Source organism: Caenorhabditis briggsae, assembly GCF_000004555.2.
Source record: "Caenorhabditis briggsae complete genome, chrII, whole genome shotgun sequence".
Classification (NCBI taxonomy): Eukaryota; Metazoa; Nematoda; class Chromadorea; order Rhabditida; family Rhabditidae; genus Caenorhabditis; species Caenorhabditis briggsae.
This window is the reverse complement of record NC_013486.2, coordinates 1,792,954-1,809,749: the sequence shown is the minus strand read 5'-3', so window position 1 is coordinate 1,809,749 and position 16,796 is coordinate 1,792,954. Positions and strand designations below refer to the sequence as shown.

The 16,796-nt window shown below is 33.7% G+C and overlaps 1 protein-coding gene across 1 annotated transcript in view; it reads left to right on the top strand.

The window, feature by feature from the left end:
* Positions 1-5,802: 5,802 nt before the first annotated feature.
* Positions 5,803-16,796, top strand: part of Cbr-rhgf-2 — a gene marked incomplete at both ends in the record, with an annotated part of 14,989 nt that continues 3,995 nt past the window's right edge. Inside the window, 7 exons of the mRNA XM_002646748.2 lie at positions 5,803-5,896; positions 11,092-11,222; positions 11,448-11,527; positions 12,807-13,172; positions 13,934-14,195; positions 14,248-14,343; positions 15,148-15,940. Of these exons, the coding sequence (XP_002646794.2) occupies positions 5,803-5,896; positions 11,092-11,222; positions 11,448-11,527; positions 12,807-13,172; positions 13,934-14,195; positions 14,248-14,343; positions 15,148-15,940 (1,822 nt within the window). The remainder of the gene's footprint in view (positions 5,897-11,091; positions 11,223-11,447; positions 11,528-12,806; positions 13,173-13,933; positions 14,196-14,247; positions 14,344-15,147; positions 15,941-16,796) is intronic.

Below are 16,796 nucleotides of genomic sequence, written 5' to 3'. Positions count from 1 at the left end.
ACGAGACACACTGCGTCTCTACCCTCCAAAACTTCAGATGGTTGTATCTCGGCTCCTAGATGAGCTAGAAAGATGAAAATTAGATAGAAATGTGTCAATTTCAAGGGTGAATATCACCAAGTCTTTTTAATTGAAGAAATTCCAAATTTGAAAATAGTTGAAATTCAAAATGAGTTCTTTCTTTATTGATCTAAAAACCAGAAATACATTTTCCATTTTGGACCAAAAATCAGTTTTCTAGCTTATCTAGGAGCCGAGATACGGTCACTGGAAGTTTCCAAGTTCAGAGACGCATGCCGTAAACACGCTTATAAAACGCCACCCGAATCGTCAAATTCGGGCCCATGTTTCTCATTTTCTGTGAGAGATATCAAAAAGTGGTCAACTGATAAAATGTTTCTGATATCATGATAAACAATTTATCAGTTGACATTTTTTTGATATCTTTCAAAAGAGGCGAGATATATAGGCTCAAAGTGGACGGTCCGGTTGGCGTTCTATTAGAGTGCTTACGGTATTTTTTCGGAAATCTCAAGTTTTCCGAAAACTCCAAATTCCATCATTCTGTTAACTTTGGACCAATTTTTCAAAAAAAAAATCTGAAAGAAATAAAAATCTGAAAAAAAATTTCAGCTTATCTCCGAATCCGAGGTCTAACCATCAATGATGTGCAATTCTTTTTGGCAGGTTCAGAAACGGCGATTCCCGAAAGTTCTGGAGCTCATTTTTTGGCCGGTCGAACAATTTATGTCAGAGGTACGTTTTTCAGAATTTTTAGACAAAGTTTTCATGAAAATTTTATTGAAAAAATTGTCAAAAAATTCCTTCCTACACAAAAATGTATTCCCAAAATGTCCCAAAAATCTCAAATATTTTTCCTTATTGAAAATAAGAGCAAATACGAGTTTTTTGTCCTTTTTCCAGTGTAAATATTTACAGATGTTTGGGTTTTTCGTAGCGGTTTTATTGGCGCCAAATTCAAAACATAAAACTGAAATTGCAGTTTTTTTTCTTCTGAATTTTTTTTGATGAAGTTTTTTACTGGATTTTGAAATTTTGAAATTACAAAAAAATCTAAAGAATTTAAAATTTCGAGAATTCTGAAATTGAGAAATTGAGAAATTCAGAGAATTCAGAAAATTCTGAAAATTCTGAAAACCTGAAATCCCGAAACTCTGAAAATCTGAAATCCTGATATTCTGAAATTCTTAAGTTTCGAAATTCCGAGTTTGTGAAATTCTGAAATTTTGAAAATTCCAAAAATTCAGAAGTTCTCAAATTTTGGAAATTCTGAAATTCAAAAATTCAGGAATTCTGAATTCTGAAAATTTGAAATTCTGAAATTCAGAAAGTTCGGAAATTTCGAAATTCTGAAATTCAGAAATTCAGAAATTCAGAAATTCAGAAATTAGAAATTCAGAAATTCAGAAATTCAGAGATTTTGAAACTCTGAAATTCAGAAATTCAGAAGTTCAGAAATTCAGAAAAAAAGAACAAATCGAGGCTAAAGGAAAATGGAAATGCGGATTCTCGAAAATCGAAAATCCCGAATTCTCAAGTACTTGTTCTTCAATGATGACCCCCTTTTCCCTTTTTAATATGATGTTTGTTTTCTTAGATTTCCTCATTTTTTTCTTTGGAATTTCAGAATTTCAAAATTTGCATTTTGAATTTTTCAGAAGCCTTATTTGTCAACTTCCAGAATCCTAGATCCCTCTTTTCCAAAAAATTCAACTTCAAAAAGTTTGTGAAATTCTGAAATTTTGAAAATTCCAAAAATTCAGAAGTTCTCAAATTTTGGAAATTCTGAAATTCAAAAATTCAGGAATTCTGAATTCTGAAAATTTGAAATTCTGAAATTCAGAAAGTTCGGAAATTTCGAAATTCTGAAATTCAGAAATTCTGAAATTCTGAAATTCAGAAAATTCAGAAATTCAATAATTCAATAATTCAAGAAATTCAGAAACTTCTGAAATCCTGAAATTCTGAAATTTTGAAATTCAAAAAATTTAGAAGTTCTCAAATTCTGAAATTTTGATATTCTGAATTCTTAATTTCGAAAATTCGATATTCTGAATTTCTGAAACTTTAAAATTCTGAAATTCTGAAAAATTCAGAATTTACGAAAATTCGGAAAAATTCCAATTTCTGCACTTTCCGTGCCAGATCTTTGGGATTGCCCAAATATCATTCATTTTTGTTTTCACTCTCTAATCTCTCACACATTGCTCAGCTTATCATTCCATGATTCACATGGAAAAGTTTATAAATTTCTAATCACCAAAAAACGGAAAATTTTTTCCTTAATCTATTTATCATTTTCTGAACAAAAACACTTCTTTTTTGCGATGTATACACCAGATTTTTTCTCTCATCTGTTCTACGTAATCACTGATACTACTAGTTAGTGATAAGATGAGCTCAGAGAGAAAGAGAGAGAGAGAGAGACGCAGAGAGAAAACAGAAAGAGATTCTTCTTTTAGTATTATTAGTATTATTCAGTGTCACATTTCTTTTTGCTTTTTTTTGTTGAATACTTTTTTGACATTTTTTGTTGTAGTCAGAAAAACAAATATCTTTTCTCTGAACATCAAAAATGTTTGAAAAATATTTTCTGAATTTCTGAATTCCTGAATTTCTGAATAGCGTAAAACCTGAATTAAAAGGGGCGGCTTTTCTATTGTTCCAAGGCACCTCCGGAGGGCCCTTCTATTAGAGGGGCTCTTTAATTAGAGGGGACCCTTCTATATTTTTTTTTCTGAAATTTCTAGAAATTGGCGGCAGTGAAAAGCTTCATTTTGTTGAAAAGTAAAACGTTTTAAAAGTTCGTTGAAAAATGGAAAAAAAAACGAATGAAAAAGTGAACAAAGCAATTCGGGGACAAAGTAGAAGAGAGATCAAAAATATATAATTTAAAAAAAAACAGAAAATACCGTAAAACCTGTATTAGAATAGCCGTTCCAAGGTACCTCCGGAGGGCCCTTCTATTACAGGGGCCCTTCAATTAGAGGGAGACCCTTCTATTACAGGGGGCCCTTCTTCCCTTTTCCGAGCCCCTCTCGGACGGCTCTTCTATTAGAGGTGCCCTTCTATGATTTTTTCTAATGCAGGTTTTACGGTACCTAAATTTCTGAACTTTTGAATTTAAAAATTTTTTTCATATTCTGAATCCCCGAATTCTCAATTTTTCAAAGATTATGAATCATTATTTTTGATTATTTCAATTTTTATTTAAAAAAATTGTAGTTTTTGACTACAAAAAAATTTACTTTTCGTAGTATTTTCCCTAATTTTTTTTGTTTTTTGTCGCACAAAAAAATTTGTGGTGCTTCCGAGAGACAACAGATTTTTCTGACGTTTTTCTAGTAGTATGTGACGAATTTTTGGGAAAAAAAATGTCTGAAATGCCTGAAAAAACGCGAAATAGTGACAGGATTAAAAATTTGGAATCTTAAATGATCATTTTTTGATTTTTAACGAATGAACAATATTTTGGAAGGCAGTAGATTTTTTATTGGAACCATTGGAGAGCTAGATTTTTAGAAATTCAGAAATTCAGAAATTCCGGAAGCTCAGATATTTCAGAAATTCAAAAACTCAGAAATTCAGAAATTCAGAAATTCAGAAATTCAGAAATTCAGAAATTCAGAAACTCCGAAATTCAAAAATTCAGATTTTCTGAAATTCAGAAATTCCGAAATTCTGAAATTCAGAAATTCAGAAATTCAGAAATTCAGAAATTCAGAAATTCAGAAATTCAGAAATTCAGAAATTCAGAAATTCAGAAATTCAGAAATTCAGAAACTCCGAAATTCAAAAATTCAGATTTTCTGAAATTCAGAAATTCCGAAATTCTGAAATTCAGAAATTCCGAAATTCAGAAATTCCGAAATTCAGAAATTCCGAAATTCAGAAATTCCGAAATTTAGAAATTCTGAAATTCAGAAAATCGGAAAATCAGAAATTCAGAAATTCAGAAATTCAAAAAATCGAATGCCTTATAATTGAATATTTCGGAAGATCTGTAAAAATTCAGAATTATTTTCTGAAAAATCAGCATTTTCAGCAAATTTTGAAAACTCGAAATTTTAGAAAAATGGATTTTTCATTTTATCAAATTTTCAAAATCTCTTCCAACAACAAAAAAAGTTTTGGAAAAAGAGAAAAACCGTATCCAAAAAAAGGGGACTGTCGGAATAGTGAAACTAGTGGTGACGACAGATTTATGGGCAGAAAGAAAAAGATAATGAAATGGAACGGATTGGATTGGAAATAGAGGGATTTATGGGAAAAGTTTCTGCCATTTCTATATGGAAAACCTGACGGGATTAGTTGAGAAGCAGGCGAGATATTTGTATTGTTTCTAATTTTTTCTGTTTTCCAAATGTCTGAAATTCAGAATGTTCGAATTTCTAAATTTCCAAGTTTTCGAAAATTTGACATTCCGATTTTTTGAATTTCTGAATTTCTGAATTTCTGAATATCTGAATTTCTGAATTTCTGAATTTCTGAATTTCTGAATTTCTGAATTTCTGAACTTCTGATCTTCTAAATTCCTGAATTTCTGAATTTCTGAATTTCTGAATTTCTGAATTTCTGAATTTCTGAATTTCTGAATTTCTGAATTTTTGAATTTCTGAATTTCCGAATTTCTGAATTTTCGAATTTCTGAATTTCTGAATTTCTGAATTTCTGAATTTCTGAATTTCTAAATTTCTGAACTTCTGATCTTCTAAATTCCTGAATTTCTGAATTTCTGAATTTCTGAATTTCTGAATTTCTGAATTTCTGAATTTCTGAATTTCTGAATTTCTGAATTTCTAGATTTCTGGATTTCTGGATTTCTGAATTTCTGGATTTCTGGATTTCTGGATTTCCAAAATTCTGATTTCCAGATTTTGGTATTCCTGATTTTCTGAATTTCTGAGTTTCTGAACTGTTGAATTTATTTTTCTCGATTTCTGAATGTCCGAAATTCTGAGTTTCTGAATTTCTGAATTTCTGAATTAAGAATGTTCGTAGTTCTAAATTTCCTAATTTTCTAATTTTCTCTGAATTCCTGAATTTTGTAGTTTTTGGAATTGAAAGAAACTCGCCAATCTCGGAATCTTGGAATTTTGAAATTCCAGAATTCTGGATTTTGAAAACTTTCTAGAAGTTGAAATTTTGGATTTTGAATTTTGCTGGAAACCTGTAATTTTTTCAATTCAGAAATTCAGAATTTCAAAAAATTCAAAAATTCAAAAAGTTCAGAAATTCAGAAATTCAGAAATTTTCTCCAAAATCGGGATTTAAAAATCGAACATTTCCAAAATGTAAATTATAGATTTTTCAACTTTCTCAAGTTTGAAAAAATCCAAAATTGGCTGAATCCAAACAATCTACGGATTTCTCCATAAGTTTAGTTTCCTCTGAACTTTTTCCCTTTCATTTTTTCCTCTTAAATCTTTCTCTCTCCGTCTCTCACTTTTCCATTCTCTCTCACCAGCTCTCTTCCAGTCGATCAGCTTAAAAAACACAGAGCCGACTCATCTGATTAATCCAGAAAGGAAAAGCATCAAGACGTGTGTCCCTCCCAAAAAAAAAATTAGGCTCCGCCCCTTTTAGCTTCTCCTTTTTCCTTCGTTTTCTCCTTAAACGACGAAGACTTTAGAAAAGAGAAAAAAGAGAAAAAAATCTCTGCTATTCGCCTTATTCATGAAAAATTTATTCTCACTAATTTCTGAATTCTCTACTTTTACTCTAACGGCAACAACACACGTCTTCTGAGGATTCTGAAATTCTGAAAAGTCTGGAAAAAAAATGAATCTTCTGGATCCGAACGTTCCACGTCATCTTGTAGAAGACGTTGAGAAACGAATGAAAAACGAGAAGGGTTGGCAGTTGGCTAGAGCGAGTGAGTTTGTGTCCTTTCGGATAGAAAGAACGTCTTCTAAAACTTCTTGGTGACGTCGTCTAAATTAATTGGAAAATGATTTTCTAAAATTTTTTCAAGACTTTGTTTTAAAATCCAGCTTTTTCTTTGAATTATTTTCCCGAATTTCATAAATTTTGGAAAAAAATCATTTTCGAAAAATGTGTAGAATTCTGATTTTTTTGAAAATTATTAGTTCCTTGTCAGAATTTGACGGAATCTGATAAATAAACTTTTCAGAATTCTAGAAATTTTCTATGTTTAGATTTTTGAAATTCTTTGAATTTTTGGATTTTCGGAATTTTCAAAATTTGCTGAAAATGCTGATTTTTCAGAAAATAATTCTGAATTTTTACAGATCTTCCGAAATATTCAATCATAAGGAATTCGATTTTTTGAATTTCTGAATTTTTGATTTTCTGAATTTCTGAATTTCTGTATTTCTGAATTTCTGAATTTCTGAATTTCTGTATTTCTGAATTTCTGAATTTCTGAATTTCTGAATTTCTGAATTTCTGAATTTCTGAATTTCTGAATTTCTGTATTTCTGAATTTCTGAATTTCTGAATTTCTGTATTTCTGAATTTCTGAATTTCTGAATTTCTGAATTTCTGAATTTCTGAATTTCTGAATTTCTGAATTTCTGAATTTCTGAATTTCTGAATTTCTGAATTTCTGAATTTCTGAATTTCTGAATTTCTGAATTTCTGAATTTCTGAATTTCTGAATTTCTGAATTTCTGAATTTCTGAATTTCTGAATTTCTGAAATTCTGAATTTCTGAATTTCTGAATTTTCGAATTTTTGAATTTTTGGATTTCCGAAATTCTGAGTTTCTGAATTTCTGAATTTTTGAATTTTTGAATTTCTGGATTTCCGAAATTCTGAGTTTCTGAATTTCTGAATTTCTGAATTTCTGATTTCCTTTAAATTTCTGACATTTTTGACATTTCCTAAACGTCATTTGATTCCAGAAAATCCTTCTAGAATCCAGAATCTCTCCCCTCACGTCATCTAATCTTCCTCCATATACAATTTTTTTTCTATTTCTAGAGACCTAAAAAAATCTTCTCACGCCCCAAAACCCAGAAATACTTCTTCCAGATATTTCTGGAAAATTCTAAAATCAAGGTTTGCATTGCTCAGCGCAGCATTTTTTTGAACTTTTTGTCATTTTATGTCTTCTTTTTGATTGCTAAAAGTTCCCCATTCTTCTCCTTTCACCCAGTTTTGGACCCTAATTTCATTTATTTACCCCTTGGGAAGAACAAAAAATGGGGGGAACCCAAAAAAAAAGAGAAGACAAGAAAATTCGGATTTGTTGGAAGAATTCTTTGGAGCGAAACAAAGGAATGGGATGGAAGTTCGGTGAGGAAATTGGAAGCAATTGAGAATTTGGAAGAATTGAACTTTCGTTTGAATTTTTTAAAATAAAAAAATTATTGAAATTCTGGTTGCTGGGTTTTTGTAAATTTTGGAATTTCAATTACCGTAAAACCTGTATTAGAAGGGCCGGCCCTTCTATTTTTCCGGCCAGTTTTCCCCCAAAAATTTTGCATTGAAAAATTCGATGAAGTTTCGTTCAAAATTCATGAAAATCTGCCAATTTCACCAAAATTTAGCAAGATTTTTATCGGAAAATAGAGTTTCAACAAATTTCTATTCAATTGTGGAGTTCCCGCAATATTTTTCACTTAAAAAGTACGAAAATTTTCTGGCTTCAAAACTCATTTTATAGTGTGGTCCTTTTTCATAGAGGGCACTTCTATCGGCTCCGCGTCGCTTCGAAACCGGTCATTTCGAAACCAGTCATTTCGAAACCAGTCATTTCGAAACCAGTCATTTCGAAACTATGTGACACTTTGAAACCGGTCATTTCAAAACCGAAAAAAAACTCGGTTACGTAAAAATGAAATTGAAAAATGTAAATTTCGCAGTTTCGAAATGACTGGTTTCTAAATGACTGATTTCGAAGTGTCACGCAGTTTCGAAATGACCGGTTTCGAAATTTCGCGGAGCCCTTCTATCACGAGGGCTCTTCTATTTTTCCAAGCCCCTCTCTGAGGGCTCTTCTATTAGAGGGGCCCTTCTATTAAAGAGGCCTTTCTTATACAGGTGTTACGGTATGAGGTTGAAATTCAAGATTGTAAATTTTGAAAAAAAAATTCAGTAACTTAATTTTCGAAATGCTGAAATGATCTGATCTGAATATCCGTTTTTCCCAATCATTTTTTCTGAATTTTCCGAATTTTTGAAATTCTTTCATTTCTTGAAAAATTCAGCTTCCTTTATTTGTTTTGGAAACTTTGAGACAATTTCTGAAAATGGAAACATTTGATTTTTAGAATTTTCGAAATGTCCGAATTTTCTGAATTTCAAAGTTCCTCTGAACTTTTGAATTTTCCAAATTCCTTGTATTTCACTTTTTTCTCTGATAGCAGATACTTTGTTTCCGGTCTTCCCCTCCCATTCTGACGTCGCAAAATGAGACTTTTCTCGTGCTCTCTGCGTCTCTCACCTTCCTATACTATCTCGTCAGAGACATCGTAAAACTTTTTTTGAGTAATACGGGAGAAAAAAGGAAAAAGATATCTCTTTTCTGAAAAAAAGTAGGGACCTTAAAGGGAGAGAGAGAGAGACACAGAGAGAATTAATTGACTTTTTTCGTCTGAAATCTGTCTTATGGGGATGATAGGAATGCCAAGTGACAAGTAATACTTTTTGGAGAGCTCGAGGAGCTCAGGAGCAAAAAAGTACACATTGCTCAGCTAAAGACGAGCAGACCAGCATCAGAATTTGTTAGTTTTCGATTCTTTTTGGAATTTTGAAGTTTTGAGTTCTCCTGGAGTTTCAAAGTTTTGGAAAGTTCATAATTTTTTAGATTCTAGAAATTTCAACTTTGGGTTTTGAAAATTTTCAGCTTTCTTAAGAAGAATTTCTGAAATTCCTTGTTTTTTGGAAAACAGAAAAAATTTGAAATCCAATAAAAAAGGGAGTTTGAGCAGAAGATTTTTTTTCATTTAATTGTTTTTTTGTTGGAAAAAAATAGGAAGATTTTTCTGGCTGGAAAAGTTGGAATTTGCAGGGAATCTAGAAATTCGGGATAATTAGAATTCTGGAATTCTGAAATTCCAAAATATCGCTTTTCTAGATTTTTAGATTTTCAGAAATACGAAAAATTAAAAACTTCCAAAATCCTGAGTTCTGAAATTCTGAAACTCAGAAATTCAGAAATTCAGAAATTCAGAAAGTCATAAATTCAGAAATTCAGAAATTCTGAAATACTGAAATTCTAAAAATTCTGAAATTCTGAAATTCTGAAATTCAGAAAGTCAGAAATTCAGAAATTCTGAAATTCTGAAATTCAGAAGTTCAGAATTTAAAATTTCAGTTTTTCTGTAATTCAGAATATCAGAATTTCCGAATTCTCGAAAACTTCAGAAAACGTCATTTTCACCTCCAAAAACGTCTCCAATTTTCCCTCGTTTTCCGCCTATTGTGCATCCTTTTTTTGTGCTCAATTCTTCGTTTTTTTCTTTCTTTGGGCCTCCAATTCTATTTTTAAAAATGATCGATTCCTTCAGAAAACTCCTAGTAGAGGTTTACGGCTTCCATTTTTCTGGGTCCAGGCATATTTTTTTGGCTTAAAAATTTCTTGAAATTCTTGAAAAAAAAACATCCCTTTTCTTTTAATTTTGTAGAATTGGAATTTCAGAAATTTTAGTTACAAATTTTCAATTTCCCGGAAACAAAAACCCCATTTACCACTCATTTTTCTCTGCAAAAAAGGTCAAATTACCATTTTTTTGGAAATATTTTTTCCGCAAAAAAAGTAGTTCACTATCATTAAGAATTCTCTCGTCGTCCTGTCCTTCAGAATTTGAAATTCAGAATTTTTGATTTTGAGAAACACTTTTTTTTCTGAATTTCGTAATTTCTGAATTTCTGAATTTCGATGTTTTTCAAATTTCGAGATTCTGAAATTCCAATTTTTCCAGACTTTTCCCCAAAAAAAGGTCTACCCAATTCCTCCAAAATATTTATGTATTCCGAAAATTTCTTCTATCCCTCTCTTCTTCTTTTTCTATTTTTTCTGTTTTCTTTTTTCCAATTTCATTGAAAAAAATCGGAAAATTTATTTATTTATTTTGCCCTACCGGTCAGGCCTGGATAAAAAAATGGGGAAAAAAAAAGAAATTGAAGATAGGATAAAAAAGAAGAGCCTTTTTTATTGCCCTTTGCTTCAGGAAAAAATAGGCTCCGCCCACTTTTTCTTTTTCGAAAAAAAGGGAATAAAGGAAAATAAAAGGATTTTCTCGGATTTTTCTTTTCGAAATTCTCCAATTTCCATTTAAGACGATTATCGGAATTTCGGTTTCGGAGATTTCGGTTTTTTCTTTTTTTTTCAGTTTCTCTTTTTTTTTAGTTTCTCTTTTTTTTTTTGAAAAATGAAAAGTTCTAGAACAAAGCGGACTTTTTTGGAATTTTGAATTTCCTAAAATCTGAAATTCAATTTTTTGAAAAATCTGCATCTCTAGTAGTGGAGTAGCTCCCGTTTTCCAAAAATGTGCTAGCCGCGACGCAACCGCGCCGCGCTCTTTCATTTTCAAATAACTGTATCTCGGTTCATTGTTATGCTAAAGACTTGAAATTTTTAGAAAATGTAGATAACGTATCAATCTTCATTTTCATCAAGCTTCCTCTAGCTTGGTTCACTAGTCTTCGAGTAACCGCGACGCGACCGCGTCGCACCACTTCTTATACTTCAAACCCCTGTATCTCAGCTCCCAGTAGTTCGATTTTCGAAAAACTTTTTTTGAATTTTGTATTTCTTTACAAACAATATCGTCTGGTCATTTCTAATTTTTTTTAGCATTTTCCTCAACCTTCAAACTTTGTGATCCTTGAGAGACACTGAAAAAGTTGCTTCCCCCCCCCCCCCCCCCCCCTATAATTATGGTTTTGTCTTTTTCGTATTCTATGAAAAGGTCACAAGATGATTACACCCTTCTTCATTTTCTCGAATAATTTCTTTTCTGACACAACTTTGGAGAAAAATTTTATGAAAAAAATTTCCAAAAAATTTTTTTTTTGAATTTTGAATATTTTTTCAAAAACAAACTTTCTAGACCAAAATTTGATCATAAACCCAATTTTCCTAATTATTTTTCATTGCAGGACGCGGTAATATGAAAGTGGTCCGTCACACACGGGCGGCACACAGCATGGACGAGAGCAACGATCGAGCGACCCGGAAAATGTCGGCAGAAGCGGTGTCGCGGAAATCGTCATTTGTTAATAGTCGAATTGTGAGTTCTTGGCCGATTTTTGACAAGTTTTGTGGGGAAAATTGAATTTCCGGACACCGAAAACCTATACTTCGGATTTTGAATTTCGAAAATCGGATTTTTTTGAAATAACATCTTAATTTTAGATTTTTTTTAGTCAAAAAATATTCAAAAATAACCCAATTTTTTCTCAGAATCACTAGAGTCTATTTTGGACCAAAAATACGTCGGAAAAATTTTTTGCAGCTAAATCGAGGGTCTCGTAATCACCCAACATTGAATGGCAGTGATGACGCTGAATGCAGAAGCAATGATAGTTCATTGAGGTAAGGTTTAGGCATTTCAGGCTGGTTGAGGCATTTTCAGGCATTTTCAGGCATTTTCAGGCGGACTTTATCAGACCAAAAACGATTCTGTAGGCCTCTCTAGACTTTACAAGCGCTCTGAGGTCATTCCAGGCTCTTCTAGGCCCTCTAGGTCCTTCTAGTTCCTAGAATCTTCACCAAACCTATTCCCGAGTAGTTTTCGAATTATCTTTTTTTTTTCTAGTCAAAAAAATTGGGGTTTTCTCCTTTTTTCCCGCACACTCTTTGTTTTTTTTCATTTTCTTCACAATTCCTTCTGATTCCAGGGATCTGAATGTCTTGTGACTTTGATTCTCTGGAATATGTAGACGTCGTCGTCGACGACGACTACAAACAGAAAAAAAATTGTTGGATTCTGATTATTTATTTCATTTTAATAATGAGAAGAAGATTTTTCAAAACAAAAAACATTTGATTTTCTTTTTTTCGCTCGAGATGACCGAGTATTCGATTTTCGGGGCTAGAATTTTTGATCTCTGAAATGCTAGAATTCTCAAATTGATACTGATTTATAAAACAGGAAATCCTCTATAATTTCCAAAAAATTTGAACTTTCTAGCTCACCTGTTAGCTGAGATACAGCTCTTTAAAGTTCTGAAGAGACGCAGACGACGAGACACTCTGCGTCTCTAACCTTCCAAACTTCAAACCGTTGTATCTTGGTCACTAGACAAGTTGGAATGCTGATTTTTTCACTAAATGAAATTTGAGGGAGCTAGAAATTGGATTACTGTTATAATTTGAACACTTTGTAAAATTTTGAATGTTCAAAATTTTCGAATTTGTCAAAGATTTTAGTTTATCCTAGAATCGACATTTTTCTCAAATCCTGTGTAGAAACCAGCTTTCTAGCTCATCTGGGAGCCGAGTTACAGCAACTTGAAGTTTTGAGGTTAGAGACGCAGAGTGTCTCGTCGTCTGCGTCTCTTCTGACTTTAAAACGCTATATTTTGGCTTGAAGACACGCTAGAAAGATGGTTTTTGTGTCAGAATGTGTCTCGGAAAATGAGAATTTTCAAAGTATACAAAAACCAAAACACACGAGTCTTCTAGCTTATCTGGAAGCCGAGATACAGCGATTTGAAATTTCAGAGGCGAGAGACGCAGACAACGAGACACCCTAACTGTCTTCTACCCGCCGTATCTCGGCTCGCAGACACGCTAGAAACTTGATTTTTATTGCATTTTCCTTCTCCTAACCCCTAAACTCTTCTCATCTTAAAATTTTCCATATTTTCAGCGTCCGCGACGGTTATCAATACGACGAACCTTCCTGCTCGGAGCCGATAGACGACGGTGGTACTCGACGAGCAAGATCAGTGACTTCTTCCCGAATCTCGTTGTTTTTCGTAAAGGACAATAAAGAGATGTTGAGAATTTTGAATCAGCGAAAAGAGGAGACCGATCAGGAGTACGCGAACTACAAACTAGAAAAGGACTGGAGAGAAATTGTCAAGGACTATCGAAATTTGTCGGATAAAAGTGTCAAACAACAGGAGGCGATTTGGGAGATTGTGGCCACCGAGCATCGGTATATCAAACTGTTGAGATACCTCTCCGAGCTGTCGTTCTATATTACCGATTTGCAAAGTTCCGGATTTTTGAAGTGAGTTTGATTATTTTGAAAGATAGAGAAAAATGAAAGCAAACCCAGAAACTTTGGTTGTTCTGAGGCGTCTGGGAGCCGAGATACAGCGCTTCAAAGTTTTAGAGGCTAGAGACGCAGACGACGAGACAACCTGCCTCTCTAACCTCTTCAACTTTAAATCGCTGTATCTCGGCTGCTAGGCGACCTAGAAACATGATTTTTGCGCCAATTTAATTTTTGAGGAGCTAGAAATTCAGAAATTATGGAATTTTTAATTTTTTTAATTTTTTGAACGTTTGAAAAATTTTGAATTTATCAAAGAGTTTTCGGTTTATTATAGTATCAAAAAATTTTATGAGGATCTATGCAAAAACCAACTTTCTGGCTTATCTGGGAGCCGAGATACAGCTTTTTGAAGATTTGAAGAGACGCAGACAGTTAGAGTGCATGCGTCTCCAACCTTCAAAACTTTAAATGGCTGTAACTTGGCTCCCAGGATAGCTAGAAATGCGATATTTATTGATTTTTGTATATTTTCCAATTTCTGAGTTTCCAAGGTACATTCTGACGCAAAAATCAGATTTCTAGCGCTTCTAGAAGCTGAGATACAGTAGTGGAGAGGCGCAGACGACGAGACACTCTGCGTCTCTAGCCTCCTGAACTTTAAAGCGCTGTATCTCGGCTTCTAGAAGACGGAGAAACGTGGTTTCTGGCTCAAAATCTTCCTTATGGTTTCTGAATTCTTTCCAGCTTTTCAATTGAGATGAAACATCTTTCAGAGACATTCAAAATCGTCTAGAACTGTTTGTTCAATTGTGTAACGTCAATTACGATTCCCTTTGGGTCCAATCGATTGACCCGTTGCTCAGACACTCCCGAGAAACTGGCGAACCGTTGGACGTCAACTTTTTGCACAATGGATTCAGAGACATTGAGAGCTGGTCACGATGCTATGCGAGTTTTCTCATGACTCAAAGCGATTCGATGAAATATATTCAAAAACGGACGAAGGATAATGAGCAGTTTAGAGATTTTGTGACGGTTAGTTTTTTTGTGAAAGTCAAAATTACTTTGAACTTTCGTAATTTTTCAGTGGGCCGAGTCCCAAGAGACCCTAGATCGCCAAAAGTTGATCGACACGTTCTCCCAACCGATGCAACGACTCACCAGATACAAATTGCTTCTTTTGGTAGGTTTTTCATTTTGCCAATCAAAAATTTCTCATATCAGAAAAAATTCTGATTTGATGATAAAGATTTTGCACCAAAAACCAAGTCTCTAGGCCTCTTAGAAGCCGAGATACAGCGATTTGAAGTTTTTCGAGAGACGCAGACAGTTAGAGCGTATCGTTGTCTGCGTCTCTAACCTCCAGGACTTGAAAGCAATATATCTCAATTTCTAGACAAGTTAGAATGCTGGTTTTTTCAACAAATTGAATTTGAGAGAGCTAGAAATTGAAATACTGTTAAAATTTGAACATTTTGTAAACTTTTGAATTTTCAAAAATTTCGAATTCGTCAAAGATTTTAGTTTATCCTAGAATCGACATTTTTCTCAAATTCTGTGTAAAAACCAACTTTCTAGCTCCTCTTGGAGGCGAGATATAGCGGTTTGAAATTTTTTGAAGAGACGCAGACAGCTAGAGTGTCTCGTCGTCTGCGTCTCTAGCCTCTGGAACCGTAAAGCGACGTATTTCGGTTCCTAGTTGAGCTAGAATGGTCGTTGTTGCACTAAATTGGTTCTTGAAAAGCTAAAAATTGGAAAATTGTAGAAGTTTAGGCATTATGAAATTTTCGACTTCCAAGAACAATCAACTTTCTGAAAAACTTTCAGCTTATCATAGAAGTCAAAATTCAATGAAGATTTGTGCAAAAATGAACTTTCTAGCTTATTTAGGAGCCAAGATAAAGTAGTTAAAGTTAAAAGAGACGCAGACAACTAGACACTCTAACTGTCTGCGTCTCTCTCTCTCTAATTTTCCAATCTTTTCCAGGCCGTCCAAAAAGTGACAGTAGACAAAAACGAGTGCGAAATGCTTCAAACGCTGGTAGACTGCACGGGAAAAGCGATATCGCAACAAGACTGGGAGCTGAACAATAACAACTTGCGTGCCAAACTAGAAGACGTCATGAAGACTATCGATGGACCGGAATTTGTGGATATGGACGAGTTGGACAGAGCATTTAAACTTCAATTACCCCTAAATCTTGGTGCTTTTATGCCACTGCTTAACCCACGAACTCCAACGTATCGCGAGATTTTTCATCGAGGAGATTTGAGAATGCAGGAGGGGAAAAAGGGGTCCAAAATCGATGTGCACTGTATTATCTTCACTGATATGTTCCTAATTTGTCGAAGAGTTCAAGCCAAAAAGGATCGACTGAAAATCCTGCGACCTCCAATTCATGTTGGCAAAATTGTGTTTCATTATTTCCAAGATCAAAACGGATTCTCATTGCTCAGCCTTACCGACTTCCACAGCCCAGCTGCTCTCTACTCAATGTATACTTCTGGTCCCGAAGAGACTTTGCGATGGACTGAAATGTTGAAGAACGCAATTGAAGACTTCAAACGCATCCATCAGGCATCGTGGTCTCAAAAGGATCAAGGATCGCCGATTGATGAATATGGGCGGGGCTTGTTCATCGAGAACAGTAACCCGTATTCTCAGAGAATGATGCCACCTGGATACGCGTCGCAACAGAGTCAACACATGCCGGTTATACATCGGAAAGCGAGTAGTATGGACTCGCAGGCCGTCGCTGCGAGTTATGCACATTTGAATTGTAAGTTTTTTTTAAAGGAAAATTTTAAGGATTTTAAGAATTGAGATTACTGTAGATAGTCTATTAGACATTCTGTCCAAATCCTATAGAAATCGGTTCACTGGGAGCCGAGTTACGTTGCGCAAAGTTTTGAGAGACGCAGACAACGAGACTCTCTTGCTGTCTGCGTCTCTCAGAAATTTCAAATGGCTGTATCTCGGCTTATAGAAGAGCTAGAATGCTGAAATGGTATCTATACAGAACCCAAACATTGCCAATTTCAAACAGTATCAAAAGAAAAGTTTTGAAAGTGAGAGACGCAGACAACGAGACACTCTTGCTGTCTGCGTCTCTCCGAAATTTCAAACGGCTGTATCTCGGCTTATAGAAGAGCTAGAAATCTAATTTTTCTTGATTTTTTAATTAAAATTTTCACATTCTTTGAAAATTTGAGAAATTTCAAGATTTTGAACTTTTTGGGAATTCTTAGTTTCAAAAACTATTGAAATTTTTGGTTTTTTGAATTTCTCAACTTGCCGACGGTCCTAAAAAATAAAAAAGCGCTGAGAAGTCAATAAATTTTTAGGAAGTTCAGAAATTCAGAAATTCAGAAATTCAGAAATTCAGAAATTCAGAAATTCAGAAATTCAGAAATTCAGAAATTCAGAAATTCAGAAATTCAGAAATTCAGAAATTCAGAAATTCAGAAATTCAGAAATTCAGAAATTCAGAAATTCAGAAATTCAGAAATTCAGAAATTCAGAAATTCAGAAATTCAGAAATTCAGAAATTCAGAAATTCAGAAATTCAGAAATTCAGAAATTCAGAAATTCAGAAATTCAGAAATTCAGAAATTCAGAAATTCAGAAATTCAGAA